The 21,586-nt window shown below is 38.7% G+C and overlaps 1 protein-coding gene across 4 annotated transcripts in view; it reads left to right on the forward strand.

The window, feature by feature from the left end:
- The window catches only part of LOC110401265 (cytosolic phospholipase A2 beta-like), a 43,203-nt gene that overhangs the window by 17,716 nt on the left and 3,901 nt on the right, over nucleotides 1–21,586 (forward strand). For 3 of the 4 annotated variants that reach the window (XM_021402161.1, XM_021402160.1, XM_021402162.1), the window contains 19 exons: nucleotides 1,953–2,025; nucleotides 2,741–2,917; nucleotides 3,557–3,693; nucleotides 4,371–4,502; nucleotides 5,825–5,883; nucleotides 7,427–7,469; nucleotides 8,639–8,702; nucleotides 9,111–9,238; nucleotides 9,361–9,471; nucleotides 10,508–10,545; nucleotides 11,459–11,594; nucleotides 12,566–12,702; nucleotides 12,958–13,180; nucleotides 13,798–13,915; nucleotides 14,946–15,083; nucleotides 16,303–16,407; nucleotides 16,946–17,131; nucleotides 19,542–19,708; nucleotides 20,552–20,738. In XM_021402161.1, coding sequence (XP_021257836.1) covers nucleotides 1,953–2,025; nucleotides 2,741–2,917; nucleotides 3,557–3,693; nucleotides 4,371–4,502; nucleotides 5,825–5,883; nucleotides 7,427–7,469; nucleotides 8,639–8,702; nucleotides 9,111–9,238; nucleotides 9,361–9,471; nucleotides 10,508–10,545; nucleotides 11,459–11,594; nucleotides 12,566–12,702; nucleotides 12,958–13,180; nucleotides 13,798–13,915; nucleotides 14,946–15,083; nucleotides 16,303–16,407; nucleotides 16,946–17,131; nucleotides 19,542–19,708; nucleotides 20,552–20,738 — 2,359 coding nt within the window. The remainder of the gene's footprint in view (nucleotides 1–1,952; nucleotides 2,026–2,740; nucleotides 2,918–3,556; nucleotides 3,694–4,370; nucleotides 4,503–5,824; nucleotides 5,884–7,426; nucleotides 7,470–8,638; nucleotides 8,703–9,110; nucleotides 9,239–9,360; nucleotides 9,472–10,507; nucleotides 10,546–11,458; nucleotides 11,595–12,565; nucleotides 12,703–12,957; nucleotides 13,181–13,797; nucleotides 13,916–14,945; nucleotides 15,084–16,302; nucleotides 16,408–16,945; nucleotides 17,132–19,541; nucleotides 19,709–20,551; nucleotides 20,739–21,586) is intronic. The other variant, XM_021402163.1, reaches the window with a different exon arrangement.

Raw genomic sequence — 21,586 nt, forward strand, 5'->3', positions numbered from 1 at the left:
AATTATATACCAACATCTGTTTTTCCAGTGAAGGCGAAATCTGAGAACGATTTGGGCTTCCATTGAGCAAGGGGAAGCTGATTACAAAACAACACAGAATTAACATATTAATTAAAAACAGTCAGCCCTGTAATTGGCTACATAATCCAATATTTCATGTTAATGAAACCCACTAGGAATGCTGACTGAGTGTTCCAGTTGGTACTTCTATGTTTAATAGCTATTTGCATGGTAAAATTAAAGTCAAATTCTTTCAGTGGGCTACTGGAATAGTTTGGAATTGTCCTCACTGGAACTTGTAATGTCTATAATGTGTTAAACTCGTAAGGTTCTAAATATTTCAGTTTCAAACTGGAGGAAAACATAATAGGTATGGTTCTTTTTCCACAAAAATAAATGTGCCTTGCATTTTTATACAGAAGGTGTTTCAGTCAACCATTAAAGTCCAAGAGACAGAGTAATTTGTGATTTTGTAGGTTTACCAACAACATTTTTTTTGCTTAGATGACTCTTGAATATCAACCTGAATTTTTTTTAAAAAAAATAAATATATATATAACTTTAAAATATGCATTGTAAAATTTAATATAAAGCCTTATTTGAATGTTAAATGGACACAGTTAAAATTGTGTCCATTTGATATAATGCTGTTTACCTCTAAAAAAAAGTTAAATGAAACAGAATGAAGGCAAGTCTCATTTCTGATAAAAAAACAGTCCAGTAGTCTCCACCCCATTTTAAAAGAATTTCAAATTTAGTCTAGTGACTTTTTCTATAGTCCTCAGCTCCTAGTATCTCTGAAGTTCAGAATCATTTCAGTGTCAAGAAAATTCATCATGGTGCTACCTTTCAAAACAAATTTTTTTTTTTTTTTTTTTTTTTTTTTGTTACAGTGTAGTGGTATACTCTGGTTTAGACAAATAGATACGATGTTTCAATCATCGTATTTCCAGCATGATTTGTCCCTGTTCTAATTTATTAGTGATAGAAAGACTGTTATTTTTGCTTAAAAGAAAATTAAAAAGAAATTTTCAATGTTCCTATTTGGGGGAAAAAAAGGAAATATTTTCCTTTAATTAAGTTTATTACATCTGCATCTCTGTGTTCATTCAGGCTTATTGAAACATCTTTTGAAAGTGCTGAGTATTTTTTTACTAGCTTGAGCTGGGAAGCTTCATTCTTTGTAAGAGTTTGGAACAAGTAACTTGAAATAAGCATTGCACTGATACCTTTCTTCTGATAGAAACAAATCTCATGTCTGAAAGGGAATTGGTCCCATTTCCATTAGATGAATTCAAGATACCTTATGATGTAGGATTCCACGGTACTACACCTTCAAATCGGGGCACTTTTTCATTCATCTGAAGGGCTTCTGTTGGGCCTGTCGTCCACTGAGAGTGTGTAGTGCATTTCACTAGATGTCTTTTGCTCAACTTGGTCTACTTACAAACATCGTGAGAATCTAGTCCTACTGGGGATATGAAATCAGAAGCTTTTAAAGCACATTGGTAACTGCCATGTATAGAGCCAGTATCAGTACTGTGCCAAGACGCAGGCAGGCAGCCGTGAGTTCCTAGTGTTGCCTTCCAAAGGCCCAGTTTTGACCCAGCTGTGGCACACGTTCCTCTGCAGATTGGCAGAACAACCATCACCACGACCATGCATGTGCCAGATTGTTTGTAAAGAGACACTTCTAGGGTGACTACAGAAGCTTCCTATAGCATTGTATGAGCTGCTGTCTTCTTTCTCTGTCTTCACTTACTCAAGCTACTCAGCAAATAGTCCAGTGGGTGCCGTGCTTTCATCTTATCATGGTGTACTTCCACTGAAAAGTGGCCTCCTTATTTCAAACAGGCAAAAAGCTAGGACAGACAGTCCTCTGTACGGTACAAAATACAAATGATTTCTGTAGGATGAACTGACAAAACTCATTGCATTTGTTTTCTCTGCAGATGAAGATTTGTCCCATCTACATGCTTTCTGTAAGAATCATACAAGCCAGGAACATCAAGTCAAGAGACCTATGTGAGTTGTGGTTTGCTTGTGTTTTTAGTCACCTCTAGAGTTTACACAGTGAGCAATGTTCCTAAGTTCTGAAGGTATACAAATAACATATACACATAAAGCAGAGCAATAGAAGTACTAACATCAGGGCTATAATTAGATCAAATGCCTGAGGTATCATTAGTTTGGAGGGCAGATCTATTGGCATTTCAGAGAAACTGTAGAATTCAAGACTAGTCACTGAACTTTCTGAAGCAGTAAGGGAAAGTAGACCATGTGAAGGAACTGCAATCTGTAAATGTTCTTGGAGTCAAAGATCAATTAGGAATTTCAGACCTTCTGAAATAGAGTGCCATTTGGGATGTTTCATGTTAAATAATGTTGCTAGCTTTTGACTAAGGAGAACCTCTGCAGATCCTGCCCTAACCACATGCTGAACGTGCAGGCAAAACAGACTTTCCTGTGTACTTTTGTATTCCGCTTTCTTTAACTCGTTTTCTCACTCGTCACAGCCTCCTATGGCTCCTTCTCAAGGTGTCTGATGGATCAGCCATTCAGCTGTCATTTTTTGCAGTGTTCTATGTGTTCCTCAGCCAGCAGAAAGACCTTGAGCTGCTTTTTCTTATGCTCTCCCTGTACTTCAGGTGTCATGTCCAGAGGTGGACACTAGAATGGTCATAGTGTGATGAGGCCTGTATTTGAGTTTCAATGACCTGTTCTATGTACTCTATTGAAGGGACAGTTCCACTTTCCTGCCAAAACCTTGCGGGGCATTGTTATTCACTGCTTGATACCAGTCTGAAGTATTTAGGCCTCTCGGGCTGCAGTAGACATCTTCAGTCAAGTCCAGACTCCAGCTCTGAAAGACATCAACTTGGAGATTTCTTTTCACACCGCTGTCAAGCTCCACAAAGTAAATGTGCTTTCCCACCTTGCTTTTCCCAAAGGACGGCTGCTCCAAACACTGACCACACTAACCATAAAGAATAGGTTTAGGCTGGAAATGAGAAGATTTCCAACTTGTTTATGGGCCCACACTGGCCTGTATCTGCAACAGATCTTCTTCCCAAGTAGCTAACCCTTCTAGACAGCAGTCATGTCCCCTCCCTGTGTTTGTGTTGTGAGACTGAGCAAGCCAGCCTCATGTCAGCTTGTCTGTAATATGTGTTTTCCTTTCCTGTAACCATCCTAATTGTCCTTTTTGGAACTAGCATTAGTTTCAGTTAAACTTGTTTTAAACACAATTGACTGGAATGGTAGGGACTATGCCTGATGAATGGTCAGTGGGCTCTTTTCTACTTCTTTCTCTTCACACAGGAAACACTGCTCTTAGTGTATCTTGTGTGTGCATGCGTGCATGTGGTATTTCCAATTTGTAGCTACCCAGAAATTAGTTTATATACCAAGATGGTTTTCCTTGGTTGCTTCCAACCAATGATCTCTTTACTTATTTTTTTTATTATTTTTTTAAAGTATTTATTATTCCCCAGAATCATGGCCTTGCCCATCTATAATATTGGCATCTGGATTTTATTTTATTTTTCTGCTGCAGTGACTGCATCAGACTGCTATGTGCGCTTGTGGCTGCCATCTGCTTCAAATGAAAAGCTTCAGACCAAAACTGTCAGGAATTCTGACAACCCTGTCTGGAATGAGACTTTCTACTTTAGGATCCAGAGAGAAGTTGAGGTATTAAAAAAAATGGAGATTTTACAATTTTGAAGTGCTGGGAGTCCACAGTTGACTCCCTGTTGATGAAATGTACTAAAAAACTTAAGCCATTGCTTATGAAATGGAATTTCTAATTGACTTTTTAGCACAAAACAGCAGACGTACAGAGTAGTGTTCCCCTCAACTAGTTGTAGACATCTGTGATATAAATTCCTACATCTGAGCTAGTCTAGATTCCCTGTGTTGTTCCCTGAGAGAAATAAGTACTGCTATAGCATGCCTCATCTCTGGGCTATTTTGAATGGTTAGTGTGGAAAGAGTGTTTCCTCTGCTGGTTGTAACGGAAGGGTAGAGGGGTTGCTGTGTAGTTAATAGAACTTCGGGGATGAAAAAACTGAATCAGTGCATTCTTTGGGCAGGTTATCAGAAGTGGTGCAGAGCACTGAGCATCTTCTCTGTCTTGGGATAGCGAGATTGTTGATGGTTGTTGTCTTCTATTTCATGATAAGTTTCCCAGGGCTGGATTTTATGATTAAGTTCCACATTACCAGACTCCTGAGAGAAAGCACAGGTTCCGTTATTCGTAGTGATGTGCTAGTCAATCCGCTGCAAAAGTCTGTAACCATTTTATTTATATTTTTTCCCTGGAAAGAGCAGTTCAATAAGAGTTCGTATTTATTTTCTTCTACTACCAGAACATTTTAGAATTGGCAGTGTGTGATGAAGATCCACTCACCAAAGATGACATGCAGTTCACAGTTCTTTTTAATATTGCTAGAGTCAGACCCGGAGAGAGAGTCCGTGAGAAGTTTGCTTTGAAATCAGAGGTAAGGTCTGAAAATACATGGAATTATTTACTTTCCCGGTTGGCTTCTGTGTTAGATAGCATTTGAGTCTGCATAAACAGATCTTCTTATGTATTGATATCATCATCAATATCTCATCAAGTCAGATATCATTGTGGTAGATTTTTGTGACTTTGTTAATCTGTTTTCACAGGTTCAGAAAATAAAGTGACTTCTATCCCATGCAACCATCTCTGTGCAGGCAAAATAAATGTTAATAGCTAGCATCTGTAAATACAGTCATTTTCATCATTTATAATCCCCAAAACAACTTTCTTACATTTTGGCTTTATTCCACTTTTCCTATGCTTAGAGAACATTTCCTCTTGATGTCTTCTTATTAAAAACTTGAAGATAATCAACTAACCACTTGAATTAAATGATTCTTTCAGGCTTTTCCCATTAATGTTCATGCTGGGTTTCTTCTAGTTGATTTAGATTTTCATAGCCAACAGTAAAGGGATGCCTGTTCTACTGGTATTTTATTAAGGTGTCCTTGAAAGAGAGTTGTCCAGTGAACAAAACTGGGATATTTCTGTGACAGTTCCCGGGCTTCTGTGAGTTGTGGCTAAGTACTGCTGTATGCTTGTAATAGTAAAGAGACAATCCATAGCAGAGTTATGGCTACTTCCTGAATGCTGAGAGCTGTTAACAGGGATCCCCCTCATGACTCTGCAGGCTGGTGGAATGCACTTCTCAACCACTCACTGAATCACTGGGAAATGTTAATGATTCAATAACATCTTTGCCTGGGAGTGTTCTTCTCCCCTTCATCTCTGCTGGATTCAACATGAATGTAATTTAAATGGAAGTGACGCCAGAATTTGTCACATTTGTTACTGAGCGTCAACGCCTTTATCCCAGGCAGACTATCTTTGCAGAAATCCATGTTATTTCTGTTTTAGCCAGGCTTTTCCTCTCTGGGTCTTTGTAAGTTGAATAGTTCTACATATTCCATAGTGGTAGAATATTAATCTTACATGCATTTCCTGCAATCTCAGCTTTGGAGAGAAGTAACATGCAAATTATTTGTTAACATTAACAGAAAGACATCAAACATGGTACTGAAATGCTTTTCAAGTTTCTTGAGATGCCTCATCTCTGGAGGTGTTCTGAAGGCCAGGTTGGATGGGGCCCTGAGCAGCTTGATCTGGTGGGTGACAGCCTTGCCCACGGCACGGCGTTGGAACAGGATGGCTTTAAGGTCCCTTCCAGCCCAAGTCCTTCTATGATTTTCTGTGTCTCTACTGGTAAACTCTTGCAGCCTCCAGCAATCTGTATTTATTTTACTCTTTTCTTTTTAGAAAGAGAGGTGCATTAAGAAATGGGAAAGTTTGGAAGTGGAATTCTGGATGGAAAAAATGTGAGTAAAATTCCAAAGCTGAAGGTATATATCTGCCAGGCAGTGTAATAAGAAAGCAGAAATTCTTGCAGCTCTTCTTTCCAGCAGTGAGCTTACTGTTTCAATTTTGTTTTGTTTTACCTTAACTTCCTCAGCAAATTCTGTCTCTTAGTGTATTGTATACAAGTATTACCTTACATTTGGCACTTATATCCTGATCACTGTAATGCAGTAACATCAGTAGGATTCAATAACTTGCACATGAGATGCATACAAGACATAACAGATGTGTACTCTATTAGCACTGGTTTAATAATGCCTTGAACACCATGATGTTTCTGAAAGACCAGAAAACATGTATTATTGTCACAGAATTTACATAGAGTGATGTAGACAGCATTAGATAAATCATTAGGTGATAGCTTAGTTAAACTGAAAAAACATGCAATCAACAAATAATACAATTACGATCCCCTCTCCTTCAAAGTGATAATCAGCACTGTAGGAGAATAAATTCAATAAGACAAACTTTCTCTCTCTTTTAAATACTCTTGGAAGTAATATAGTCCATTTAAAACTGACTAAATGCATGATTAGAACAGGGAGCTGTGAAATGGAAAACATAACTCAGAAAATCCATTCTTTTACTAGAGACACCTTAAGAGACAGTGTAAGCATCTCCTGCAGATGTGGAGTCAGTCTCAACCAGAGTCAAGTTCAGAATGAGATGCAGTTCTTAGAAGCTGGACTGAGCAGATTCGGACTAGAAATAAAAGGAACATTTTTCACAGCTCAAGTTACTAGAGGTGTAGGGGATTCTCTATCCTCAGAAGTGAAACTGAGTTATTTAAAGATAAATGCATCCTGCAGAAGTAAAAGGGCTGGATACGCTGCTTTGTAAAATATCCTTGTCTTTGCAGAAGGTCAGAGATCACCTACTACATAACTTCAGTGGCCCTCTCAGATCTATGAAAGCACTTAGGAATGTGTGCAACACAGTGCCACTGGAGTATTAGCTGTAATGAGAGATTCTGTTAGTAGACTCTATAGCTATTTAATTCCATGAGTAACTCCAACCATTCAGTGACAGATCTGGGTCTTACAAGGTAAAATGTCAGGGACAAAGTCTCTGTGTTACTTACCTTTGTGTTTTCCAGTCATACATGTAGACCAATGGGAGCCAATTCTGATTTGCCTTTCTTTGGTGACCAGTTGTAAATTATAATCTAGATCAGTCAAAAATGTCTTTCCTAATTAGTATTTGTAGAGTACATTATTAGTAGTCTTTGCTTTTCCCCAAGCCATGTGGCCATTTGGTAAGGGCAATACACGATTCCAAATAGACAAATACAGCCTTTCTCTTGTAGTTTTAAGAACTGATATTTGTATGGGCTCTCCTGTTATGTTAATATGCTTAGCAGATGATTACGTATTACGCCTTTCAGAAAATAAATGATGGCACTAATGTAACTATATTCAATTTTACACAGGAAGTGATGAAACTGCTATTAAAAAAAATACTGGATACTCACTTTTTTTTTTTTTTTTTTTTGCTTCTTTTTAGTCCTGGCCCTCCAGAGTATGTCATTACCAATGATGTCCTAGTGGTAAGGTTCACATATGAATTTAGCTTGGAGTAATTTTTCCTGTATCTCCTCTTATCCTTTTTCCTTTCTCTCCTTTTCCCTCAGCCATCTGATATTTTGTAGGGAAAACAGAATTGAATAGAGCATGGTCTACATTAAAATAAAAAATGTGGGACAGTTCCCATTTGTTACAGTTTAGATGTTGCCCTCTTCATGGAATAGAAACTGTTTCTTGAAGTCTTCAGGTGTCAGTATTTTGCCCGGTTATAGTTTGCTAATGTTTCAGAATCACATTTTTGTTGGTAAAGTGAAATATTGTGTTTCAGTATGTTACAGTATGGCATTTGGCAGGAAAACCAAAGGCTTTGGAAGGAATGAGTCTATAGAAGACTCCGATAACTGGAAGATTATCTAATCTAACAGCTTTTTGGGACATACGTTTTTTAATAAAGAGCTATTTAAGTTGTTGAAACAGAGTCCTCTTGTGGTATAAGTCAGCATGTGGTCCATTACCTATCTCCTGGGGCTGGCCAAGCAGCTAAGGAGTACAAAGTACCTTATGCCAACGACTCCTTGCCTGCACGTGATTTCCAGATGCTAGCCTTTAAAACCCCTGCAGCAAAATAACACATATTCTGTTATTTGCCCCTCATTTTCTGTGTGAGGCATAAGAGCTGTAATGATTGGCATGCATTGTTGGAAAAATGTCCTGGCATGAGTTATTAAAGGTGAACTGGAATGACTCATGTGGAGAGTAGGGTGGAATAAATCCATGATCTCCCTACATCTGGACTAGCAAGAAGATACCTTGTAGACTAATCATGACCACAATACACAGAAATTCATCATCAGGTGGTTTCCTCCCACCCTTCCTAAGTAATTACCAGATATATGTGTAGCTGTGTTTGGACAACAGTGTGTAGTTCAGAGGTTCTTGATTTGGGGATAACTTGAGCAGATGTAATCACCTCTGGCAATGCACCATTGTATGGACAAGCTAGCTGTAAAACATTATAACTAGTCTACTGTCTTGGGATAACAAATTTACTCTTGTGCAGCTAGATTGCTTCTACCACTGAGATCAGTTTAGCTTGGCTCTAAATTATAGCTACTAACTGGCTGCATGATGGCTATTTGCTGCAGACATAGCATTTGCTATTTTCACACATTTCCACTCCTGTCTTTTACAGTCCCGTGAAGTTTGGTGCTTGGAAGTGCAAGTGGACAATAGTGAAAGCAGGAAATATTTGCGAGGTATGCAGATTTCTCTGAAGTGAGGACACAGCCGGATCATAGGCATTCAGATCCAGGTGGAGACACTTTCAGGATACAGAGACAATTAATAACCTCCTAAATGCAATAAAATTTAGTACTGTGAAAGTTCCTGAACTTGCTCTAGTTGTAACTCTCATCTCTGCTGTCTCTTCCTCAAAACTATCAAGTTTGGACTCAGCAAATTTTGCTGGTGGAAATATGAGAGAGTGCTGACACTGGGAGCACTCCAAGCTATGGAGTGAATGCAGGAGTACCAATTCTTGTGCCATAGGAGACTTGGCAGTGTGTAAATTTATAGAGGATTTACCACAGAAAATAAATGCCAACTTTGTTAGCTATTTTGCCTGGACAGCTGTAATATTCTCTAAACAAATCTGTTTTCACTAGAGGGTAAAAATCTCGTGCTTACGGTGCCTGCATCTCATGAAGGAACACAGAAAGCTACAGAGGACACAAATACCTTCTACTTCCACTGTGTTAAGGCTTGGGAGCCAGTTCTAAAAGCCAGGCTACAGGTAATGTGTACTGTACCATACTGATTCTCATACTACTCACTTATTTTCAGTGTCACCTAACAATGGAGAACTGGGCTGCTTCTGATTTGTGAGTAAAATACATGTTTTTTTGTTCTCTGCAGAAAGTTTCTGATAAGGAAGATGACACAAACAATTTAAGTGACACCCTAACAGTACCACTGAAGTTTCTCCCTGTTGGGCATAAAGTGAAAGTAACCCTCCCTGTAAGACATGTAAGTGCCTCACCATTTATGAAACCTTTTGGAGAGACTGATAAAGTAACACTTAGTACTTAACATAACGCCATTTGAAAAAGGATTCAATTTGTCTGGGTGAGACTTTTGTGCAAATACAAGTTTTCTATGAGAAAAGGTTGTTTTTTTTTTCAGAGAAAAGTGAATTTTCTGTCAGTAAAATCAATAATCAGGGTTTCACCCTGGCCAGTTTTCATTGCATATGTCTAAATTTAAAGACCAACCTCTAGTATTGTTACTCAGTTAAAAGAGGATGTTCAACTGCAAGACTTTGAGATGCTCTGTTCTATCTCTACTGTCTGCATGAAATCTGGGTGGCTAGCTCAGTCTATATGCCTAAACTTTAGGTGGCTGAAGTTAGATAAGTTGATTCTTACCCTCAAAGAACAGTTCTGTCACATTCCTCTATGTGTACAATATTGTTCATAACTGGTGGACAAGTACAACTCTAAATTGCTTTAAAAGCAGGAGTAACACTGCTGTATGGACAAGTGAATCTGTTAACAATAGCGAGACATCTTTTCTCACACCTTGCAGCAAATGAGAGGCAAAAGTAGGATGAAAACTACTTGGCAGCATTGCTCGTATAGAGAAGGGAGAATGAACATCTGTTCCACAGCAGGTGATTCCTGTACCTCAGTAGCTTTTTGAAAGGATACGGTGACTTGTATTTCCTCTTTGTAGCACTATCTGTAGCTGGATACTGTTCTTCATCCTCAGGAATGAGAAGGTGGTTGTGTGATACTGCTGCTGGGTTAGGGTGGTTCATGGAGTGAGGTGGGTGTTCTGTTCACACTTTGTTCCAAGTAGCCACTTCAGTGCCTTCTGTCTGACTCTATAGAAAATGTTTGGGTTTTTTTTTGCCTACCATCTCATTCCTGACAAATTTTTCCAAAAAATTATATGCAGGATGGTGGTAGTGGTGGAGCATTCTAGGAATCACTGAAAATCTAGATTTCTAAACTTTCTTTTCACAGAGTTGTTTACATTCCTGCTCACATTTCTTTGTTTACAGAATGTGCCTCTGCAGTTGTACCTCCAACTAAATGATTGGTAAGGGGACTATTTTTTTCTTTGAAAGTTTTATTGCTCTTTGCAGTGTTTTCTAGTGCAGAGAGCCCTTCATTTAGATACAAGGAATGCAAAAGACTTGGGGCAAAATACATCAATAGTTCAGTCATCATAAAACGGTCACCACAACAGAGCAAAGTTAGATGCCTCTGGGGCAAAAGAGTCATGGTAAGATGCCTCCTTCCCCCCACCTCAAAAAAAAAAAAAAAAAAAGAGAATTTTAAATAGCGAAGAACTTAGTCAGATGTCTTTTGTTTCAAAGAACCAAAGCCTGACATTAGAGTCTTCTTCAAAAGGGATAAGCAGGAAGAAGGCAGAGGGAGAAGAGAATTTGACTTGAGCAAAACATCCAGATTCTGTACATTATTCAAACTGCATAAGTATTCCTAAGAAAATATATTTGTGGAACCAGTGATATGAATAAAAATATGCATCATCTAGGGAAGGTGAAACATTACCCTGTAAAATAATGAGACAGACAACAAATGAAAACAAAATTATTTGAATACCTCTTTCATTATACCATTTCCATAGAGATCCATGGTTCAAATCTCCTTGAAAGAATTTGTTAGGCTCAGACAAACCTTTGCTTAGAAATTCTATGAAGGAGATATAGAAAGGATTAAAGCTACTGAAGGATACATAGAATTCCTTCTCTTTCATATTTGCTGTCCTAAGATGGCAGTAAAACTTAAGACTGAAACATCAGAAAATAATGAGACCATGTAGAAGTGAAACAGTTGATTTCTTTGCAGCTGGAATCTGCATTTCTGTCTGTAAATCAGAACAGTGTATCATGGTTCTTTATGGTGTTTAATAGACTACAGTTGCTGAAAATAGGTCCATATGCATTTTCCACACTAATCCAATGCCTTTGGATTTATTTACATTGCAGCACGGAAAAACTTGATGTGCGCTTAGGATATGATCTGTGCCGAGAAGAGCAGGAATTCTTGCAGAAAAGGAAGAGAGTGGTTGCCAGTGCCCTGAAAAGGGTTTTTCATCTAGAAAGAGATCTACATGGACATGAGGTCTGTGAACTGGAATCCAAGCATGGGGTGTGGGCCTATTGAATTAGGATTGATGCAACTCCCCACAAACCTAGTAGTTTTTGCGTGTTGATGACAAACCCATTGATTTGAATGGCAACATTACTGAAGTTCTCAGAGTGGCATATCCCATACTCATCTAAAATTTCAGGTCAGCTATTCAGGCCTTCATATTCTTCAATAGGTCAAATTCCCAAGGCTATAATATATCAGTCTTCAAGGCCAGAGTTTCCAACAATGGGATGCAGCGTGTTGGCACAAAATGAGGCATTGGTACATTTTGTGAGATGACAACCAGGCAACCCAAAATAAGTAGGAAAACAGGAGTATTTGAAATTCACTTCATGTGGAAATTTATGAAATCATTGTAATGTTCCTTCTTTAGGCTCACATATTTTTTTCATTTTCCAAACACTTTTCGCAAAACGTGAAAATTCTTCAGGATGAGGAAAGAGCCTTTTCTAACAAATTCCAGCTGAAGTATGTTTTGTTGCCAAGATGCAGGGTGAATTTTAAAGTGAACATTTATTTTTTTGATGTAATTTTATTTGTTGAATGGATGCTGTCCAAAGAATCATTTTTTTAATTAACATATGTTTGTTTCTAAATCCTATCCATGACTTCCTTGAATCCATTCTTAATTACATTTGCTGCAGTTTTATTATTTATAGTTATATCATTATCTGTTATAAATAACTGCAATAAAGAACAAAGGGAGCAAGGAGATTTAGAATTACTGCATATTCAAACTCGTCCAATCTTTGAGATTATGGGAACTCTCTGAGTATCTGGAGATTAATTTAAATAAGGTACTGGTAAAGGCTGGCTGAACACTGGTTTGATTTCATTGTCCTCCAATGAAGTCTGGGGAGGAAATTATAAGAGCTGTAATTAGACTTTTCCAAGTAGGCAAGTGAGTAACTTTTTGAAGATGATATTTATGTTTTGAGCAGGTCCCAGTAATAGCTGTTATGGCAACAGGCGGAGGCCTCAGAGCGATGTCAGCTATGTTTGGCCATCTCTTAGCTCTTCAGAAGTTAAATCTGTTGGACTGTGTTACCTATCTCACTGGGGCTTCTGGCTCAACATGGTGAGTAACAGAAGATGTGATTTATACTTGGAATGACTGTGGAATCACATTTCCACACAGGGAGAGATATGCATTTCTTTCAAAGTCTCACATTGTTAATAAGTGAACATAATTCCCTGGTAAAGCTATTACTGTTGGCTCTCTAACATAACTTCAAGTTAAGCCTACTACTTCTCTGCTTTGACGAAAGTGCGTGGGTAAATACAGTATTTCTTACTAAGAAATGGATGATTTTCTCACATTTCTGTTCTTTAGGACACTAGCAGACCTGTATGAACATGCAGATTGGTCACAGAAGAGTCTGGAGGGGCCACTCAGAGCAGTAAAAGCACAAGTGACAAAATGCAAGCTCAACCTTATGTCTATGGAGCATCTGAAGTATTATCACAGGGAACTTGCTGAGAGGGCAAAAGCAGGACACGTCTCATCTTTTACAACGCTGTGGTCGCTTGTTCAGGAAATGTTCTTACATGGACGGGTATGTACCACACCACCAGGTATGTGGTCCTGCCACATATTTAGGAAATATCCACTCATTTGCTTTAGCATCTCCCACTTTGATTACATGATATAATGTGTGGAACAAATCCAGAGTGACTGGTGCATCCCAGTATGACTTGTAAATAATGGCAAAGGATTCTCTAGCCAGGATTTTCCAGAGTAGCTGATGGTTTGTCAGTGCCTCTGAACTAAGGTGCCCAACAGATAATAATTTCAGTGGGAAAATATTCAGAAAGAATTGAACAATATACCACTGAAAAATCAAATATTTTAATGTTTGTTTCTGTTTGGACACTTCAGGATTAGAATGAACTGTCCTCTTGTGATCATTAGTCTGAGACTTTGTAAGGATCTGTGATACACAGACAGTCAAGGTACTTAGATATTAATGTACAGGTTAGTAGCTATCCAAAAGACAACCATGAAGGAAAGTTCAGAAAAAGAAATAAGCAGTTTTTTAAAGGAGATGTGACTCACAAATTCTTCTGGGTAATAAAATATCTGTTGCCTATCAGTGCTCATGTAGATTGTGTCAGTGGTTTTAGCTTCCGATCTTCCAGAGGTTCACTGTGATTTTTTTAATCCTTTGATTAGCCGAGAAAGTACAAACTCACGGACCAGCGCAAGGCATTGGAGCATGGACAAAACCCATTGCCTTTCTATGCAGTCCTCAATGTCAAAGAGGAAAAGTTCAGTACTTTCAAATTTAGAGGTAAGTATTCCAAGAGTTTCTTCTGACTCTTAGTAGGAACTAAAGAAAATTTGTAGGGAGGCACTGTGTATGTCTGGGGGGAATACAGGAGGAATGCATCTATTGCTTGCCCTAACTCAAGATTCATCTTTTAATAAAATATTTGTCTTTCTTGCGAACTGCTGGGTGTTGATTAGAAAAGGCAGATCTGATGAAAAACACTCTCAGGAATAAGAAAGGCATTTCTGAAGGTGTGGGATGAGGTTCTAGTTTTGCTGAAGACATTGTGAGTGAGTGAAGGCAAATCTTATGCTTTCTTTCTGCTTCAGTCCCACATCTATAAAATGGCTGTGATAGTTCCTTTGTTTGTAGAGGTGCTATGTAACATAATTGCCAGTTATCTAAAAGAAAATCTCTAGAGTGGAGTATGACTGCTATATGGGTGTGATGTGACACTCTTTAAATAGACTATATGCAGCAAGAAATATTAAAGTGATCAGATACTGGAAAGAAAAAAACATTTAATACTTAGGTAAGGTTAGATTTATGGCTATTGTTCTACAGGAATACCTATGCAGGACAGTTTGAATCTGGCAACTGCATGGCCATGTCCACACTGTGATACTTTCTAATTCTGAACTGATGTGCCTTCAAGCTTCCTTGTTGTATCATATAGACTCACATGTTTGGTTTAGTAGAGTTTTCATACTGGTCATTCCTTGCGGGTTGCATCACAGTTGTTTATTGTACATTTGATGATGATCTTGAGTTAGAGAGACAAATGGATTCCCAGAATCTTTATATAGAAATGTGAGTCTATATTTTTGATGCTAATGTTAGACTCTTTCTGAGGTGGAAAAAGCTAGTAAGTGAATCATCTCTCAGTTCTCAAGGAACTAGACAATGTAGTTTGCAGTACAAACTAGTGATAGCTCTGAGCTGCTGAGACCAGCAAAGTTCATGTAACCTTCAGATAGCTATATCCAAGGGGTAGGTTTTGTTTCCTTATTCTGTATGACAGTATGCATAGCATATGCCAATTCTTTTCTAGAGTGGGCTGAGTTTTCTCCTTATGAAGTGGCCATACCAAAGTACGGAGCCTCCATTCGTTCAGAATATTTTGACAGTGAGTTCTTCATGGGAAGACGAGTGAAGAAGCTGCCAGAATCCCGGATCTGCTATCTGGAAGGTGACCTGCCAGTGCAGCATAGTTAATCACAGCATGGTAGAAAGCATGGTACTAGATAGCACCTGGAGTGTGTACAACGGTCCTTGGCAGCATGTCTGCTCTTGGTCTTGATTTAACAGACTTTTTACTCCTTCTGAACACTTCTGCTTCTTGTGCAGTTTCTTTTCCTCCTGTCTTCTCTTTTTCCTTAGGCAGGTTTGGGACTATTGTAGGAGAGTTCTCCTTCCTGTTTTCTGAGCCAAACAAGAAGGTGGAGATGACAAGTTGAGGGAATAGTAAGCCTTCCCCCTCTGACCAGTCATCAACTCTTAAGCCTCTTTTTAGGCAATGCACTGCAGAATTGGAAGGAGCTGAAAATAAAATAAAACTCATCTAGAATGAGCCAGAAAGGCAACAATGATCTGAGCTTTGTAGGTTGAGAACTGTCATTTGTCTCCACAATCTTCCCTGCTCACAGAGATGAAGGAAGCCCTCTTAACCTCCAGCATCTGCTTTGACTGGCTGTTCTGCCTCTAAAAGTGAGGACAAGGGGAAAAGCAGCTAGTCAGAGGAATCCCTTTCCCCCAGGCAGATTTGAAGTCCTTGTCAGAAATGCAACTTTTGATACCAAAACCAAGGGTATACTGGAGACAAAAGTCTTATTTCTCTAACTAATGAGGAATCTGGTAGAGATTAAATTTGTACCACATGTGAATATCTGACATGGGGCTTATCACAGAGGATAGGTCTGCCTTCTCCAAAAGCAGGCTCAAATATAGAGCTAATTCTGTTTTGATCCTGTACCAGCTGAACTCTGTAGGAACAAAACATGCCTGAAAGTTAAAAATAGGCCTTTGATCAATTTTAAGAATAATTCAGTTTAAAGAAGGCCTTTACGCATAAATGGCTTCACCATGATTCCAAAGTCTGCTTATAATTTATTTCTTTCAGAAGTGCACAGTAGACATTCTAAAATGTAGTTTGGGTGACTGATAACTCTTATTTTGTTACTCTGCACTGCACGGTGAATGGTCTGGGAGTAGTTAGCCCTTTAGGAAGAACACTGAATTGTTTTCATTATTAAGCTTGAACTCTTCTACTTAAACTTTGACATAACAAAGTCAATTCACATAGGCCACCAATACATAGCATTGATACTAGTAATAAAAAAAATATTAGTTGAAATAGTCAGCAGTTTACGTGTTGGTGCAGTGTTTTTCCCATGTGGTTTGACTTGCAGGTCTTTGGACAAACATCTTTACGAGGAATTTGCTGGATGGCTTGTACTGGTCCTCAAATTCAAATGAATTCTGGGAGAGATGGGCCAAAGATATGGTAGATATAGGTAAGAGTTTCAAAATCAGTATTCATTTTTGACCAGACCATGCCTCCTGTTAAGGAGATGAGTAAGGAAAATACACCGTTGCGACTATTTTTGAATAATCTCTCACATATTCTCCCTAAACTGGTATTTGCTGTATTGCATAATTCTAGATCTTCCACTATGATTTTCACCTGTATCAGAATGATCACCTTATGATGTTTTCCTCTTACATTTCTTTTTATTTTTAATTCCCACAGGCACACTTTATGCTAGTTGCAAATGTTTTTCATTTAGAATTTACTTGTGATCTGTTAAATGACTCCTGTGACTACAAATGAGAAGGCTGGCTCTTACTTTTAGACAAAAGTACAAAGAAAGCAAGTAAAAGGAAAAAGGTGTGCTTGCTTTAAACAACCAAATGCCTCTGTGTTTAAATGATCATGTATGTATGTTTTTCAACAGATTGCAGGAAATGTGGAGAGGAGAACAGCTAGCCAGCAAAAGTGTCTAGCAGAACAGATTACGTATGTTTTTTCTCATAATTCCTTCTGTATTTCAGAAAAACATTCTCCTGAGGAGGATACCACTATCATCGAGCCTCCATCTTGTTTGTCAGGGAAGTTGTATGAAATGTTTCAGGACATTATTACCAAGCGTCCACTACTGGGAAAGTCTCATAACTTCCTGAGAGGCTTAGAATTTCATAAGGATTATGTCCATCAGAGAAAATTTATTGAATGGAAAGGTAACTGCAACAAAGAGTTAGCTGCAGTGTGCAGGTAACATCTCAGATTGTTCTTTTAGACTTTGGAAATCTCACATGTAGAGATATTTGCTCGGGGTTTGGAAATCTGCTGAGATGGAACTATTTCATTTTATCTGTTTCTTTGCAGTGGCAGGTTAAAATGAACTAGTCCATGAGGTGCTCTTTCACTTCTTGATGAGATCTGTAATTTGAGTGACAGCATGCTCTTCTACAGGAAGCTTGTCATTCTGCATTGTTGTTGTAGTCAAAAGATTCAGAGAAGTGTAGACTCTTTTTGAGGTCAAGAAACAGAGGTAACACTGGAAACATAAGGTTATTGTGTTGGTCAGATTAAGGAAAGGATTGGCTGCAAAGGTGTGGTTGCCATATGGATGGTATCTGATGATTTATTCACCTCTCTTTAACCCTTCAGAAGCAGAAATAACAAAATCCAACAACAGAAAGTTAGATCCACATAGGTTTAGATCTATATTAAACAAAAAAAATGTATAGATTTGATGTATAAATTGAACATTAATTTTCTACGGCCTGTGCTCTGCAGGCAGGCAAAGTGAAGTCATGATTGTTTTACCTCAAAAACCATGAAACAGTCTGTGAAATGATAGGCAGGAAATGAAACTGAGCTTCTGTGCACCATAAATCTTCCTGTAATCCAGTCCCCATTTATGCCTTGAGCAGGTAGCAGTGCGGGAGGACCCTACATTATTAATCTGATTTTAGCAAGGAAATGTGTGCTCCTCTGAGTCTTTCCCTTCTGCAATTTGTGTCTTGTCTCCTCTGTTCCATGTAAGTTACAACACTTTTTATGTCTGGCTACCATTGCTATCTGAAGTTTGCTGACAGTGGCAAGAGGTGTGGAGCATTTAGGGCAGAGCCTACAGAGTACTAAGTGCTTTTCAGAAATGATAGTCTCATGGTAGATGAAGTCTCAAGAATACAGCTCTGTCTTAAATACTTCCCTGGAGCTCAGGCTAACTGATGCATTAAAACAATTCATTAAATGGCATGTGAATAGCTTAATTTTGGTGGTGATAAATTTAAGAACTCATAGCAGGCCATTGCCGTAATACATTTATGGTAGAGTTTGTGCTTCTGAGGGAATTCCTGAAGAAGGACTTCTTCAAAGTCCCTTTTCGAGCGTGACATGGAAATGGAGACTCTCCAAAGGAAAAGCCTGATCTCTAATTAATTTATGAAGCCATGGATAAAAGATGCACAGTTTCGTGTCCATGGTAAGATATTGGATGTAGTGAATTTCGACTTACTTAAAATATTCACCAGGCCAAATAGAACTAAAAAGTACACTCTGTTTCTTCTGTGAGGAGTCAAGCAAATATCTCTCGTTATGCCAGAAATTCCCATAATTCATAAATGCTAAAGGAAGCAAATAATTTTGTAAAAATCTGACACTAAGGGAATGAAAAAGATATGAGTTATTACTTCAAGATGCTGTCAAATGTTCCAGGCTATGGAAAGAGCTGGAATTATTCTGCACAGTTTAAATCAGCACTACAGAATGAGGCCAAGGAAGCAGAAAGATCTGCAATATTTCTGCAGTCAACATTTTTAAAAAATGCCTAAGCACAGATGTTTCAAGGAATGAGGGGTCTGCTCTAGGATTTGCTACCTCATTTTGGAAACTTGAAGGAGTCTCTTAAAACACTGTTTTGATATTTATAGTCATGACAAAATGTTTTTTGTTCCATGGGACTAGAAATGGTAGTGGGGTTGCTGTCTACAGGCTGGCTGGTGGGTTTCTGACAGAAATGAGAATCTAGCTATCAGATACTGGCTCTGGATTTCAATATGCCAGTAACTATAATCCAGTTTTTGCTGCTTTTGGAGTTAATGTGAAATTTAATTAATCCAAGCAATACTTGAATACTTTAAGCTGTTGGGAAAGGATGCTGTATGCACAATGTGGTATTTGTTTCAGCATGGCTAAGATAATTTATATGAGAATACACTGAAAGCAAGGCGAAGTCAGAGTTTTTACCTCAGGAGAGGAGTCTGAACCAGAAAATGCAAAAGTCAAAAAAGAGCAATGCAAAAGAGCAGCAATGTACTGCATTTGTTAGATTTGTTGCTACACTGTGAAATTGTTCTTGTTGTTTGCATTTTTCCCAGTTCTTAGCAGGGGAAAAAAAAAATCGGCTAAAGTCCGTATTCTGTGAAAAAACAATCCCCAGAGCAGCTGTGAGGCCAGCAGAGTCTGTGTCTCACCTGTCCTCAGCCTGGCTGCCTCACAGCCTGCCTTTTTGAGGCCACGTTTGTGGGGTCGTGTTATGGAGGGAGGTGAGCTTGGTCTTGATGGCAAGGGGCTGTCTTTACTGTATATCACAGCTCTTTTCACCAATGCACTACTAACTATATTCATAATATTTTTCAGACACCGTGCTGGACTCTTTCCCTAACAGTCTGACACCGCTGCAGAAATATCTTTGCCTGATAGATGTTGGCTATTTCATTAACACCAGTGGTGCCGCACTTTTCAAGCCAGAGAGGAACGTAGATGTCATTATCTCACTTGATTATGGTTTGGGGAATGCGTTCAAGGTAAGAAAAGGAATATGCTCTGCTCCTTGATGCCCTGGTCAAATTCTTCTTGTAAAGCCGTAAGAGTTCATAACCAAATTTATATCTGATGCTCAAATCATACAATGACCAGCTACTTCAAACATGAGTAAATGATAATGGTGTAGAAGTGGTCTTTACAGTAGAAAGGTTAGTTTCTGAGGTGAGTAATGGAGATTGTTGGAGTTTTGAGGGAAAAGACCGAATGAAGCTTGATTGCTGTAGATGTGGATATGTAGGTAACATGTTTATATTGTTTTAACTACGTATTTCAGAGCTTCTCCAGGGCCACTTGAGCGATCAGGAAAATTATTCCCCTATATGGGCCTTTATTGTGAGTGGGCATGGGAACTGATCTATGGGACAGAGTATGTGGATCCTTGATTTATTAAAACTTTCAAGTAAATAGTTGTCCAAGTCTTGATCATATACTGAAGAGCAAACCAGGCTGATAGGCGTAAAGATCTTAGGCTCCTTTCTCTGTATTGGATTCTGGCATTCACTTTCTTGCATTCTCTGAGTATTGCAGTAACACTTGGTTGCTGAAGACAAGACCTTGATCTCCCATGCCCTGTTCTCATGACAAATTCTAAGTGTGGCTTTTACCATTCCTTCTAATTACAAAAAACTTTATAGGGTGATAAGTGTCTTCTGACTTGTGGCGTGTGGTGGCAGAAAGTAGGGTTATTCTGTGGCTACTTTGGTCTACACACAGATTGCAGCGTAATTCTAGGGACTGAATTAATATGCCACAGTATTTCTGTGATACATCAGTAAACCTTGTCTTAGTATTTGCTTTAAGGCAATGACGTTCTGTATTCACAGCAATTAGAGATGACATACAAATATTGCAAGATACAAAAAATCCCATTCCCCAAAGTGGAGATAAGTGAAGAAGAGGAGAAGAACCCAAAGGAATGTTACGTATTTGAAGATGCAGAGGACCCCAGAGCACCCATAGTAATTCATTTCCCCCTTGTGAATGACACATTTAAGGAATTCAAGGCACCTGGTAAGTTCAGTCTTTTTAGCTGAATTTGGGTAATTTGTCTTTCTACAGTATTGATCTTCTTTGTTCTTCCTAACAATTTTATGAGAGGGCACAGCCTTTGTGTGAGTGCGCTTATCCCATCTTCTACCCATCAGGGTCATACCTGCATATTTGCCTATGCCACTGGGATATGAATGAGGATGCATTTGGGGAAAATTATGAACAGGAGCAATGCAGGTTAAGTAAAACTCATTTTCTGCTATGAGATTCACCACTGAATGCTTGGAGAGTATGTGTGTTAACAAACAGATTCTCCAACAAAATCATATTTAGAAACTCCAGAAAAAGAGAAGGTGCCCAGCAGAGGAACCGGGCTTGTTAGGTAGAGGATGGAGATGGTCCAAATGGCAGTGTGCCATCAGGTGAGACTGCTGAACAGAGGCTAGCAGATAAAACAAGTGAATGTCTTAGGGGCACTTTACATGAAAGATGGATGAGATTATGCAGAGCAACACAGCCGCTGCAGCTTCTCAATGCTCCAGGCCTGAATGTGTGAGATGTGACACTCACCTGCATGTCTCTGAGCAGCTACTGATTCATCAGTCAAGCTGACAGCTAGCAGCTGATGTGGGTGGTTGGGAGAGGAGGGTCCTTGGCAATCTGTGTGGATTTCAAGTTTAACAGTGGAGCTTTTCATTTTGAGATGGCTGAGATACACCTCATGGAATGTGAGTATTTATTTTTCCTGCTTTTTAACTATTTAAATTCTAGAAAAGAGAAATAATTAGCTTGCAAATTTCCCATTTACAATGCTACTAGAGACTGCACTTTTCTGTGCTTGAGGTGGATGCAGCTGTATGTGGATGTGG

The sequence above is a fragment of the Numida meleagris genome, chromosome 6 (genome assembly GCF_002078875.1).
Source record: "Numida meleagris isolate 19003 breed g44 Domestic line chromosome 6, NumMel1.0, whole genome shotgun sequence".
Taxonomy (NCBI): domain Eukaryota; kingdom Metazoa; phylum Chordata; class Aves; order Galliformes; family Numididae; genus Numida; species Numida meleagris.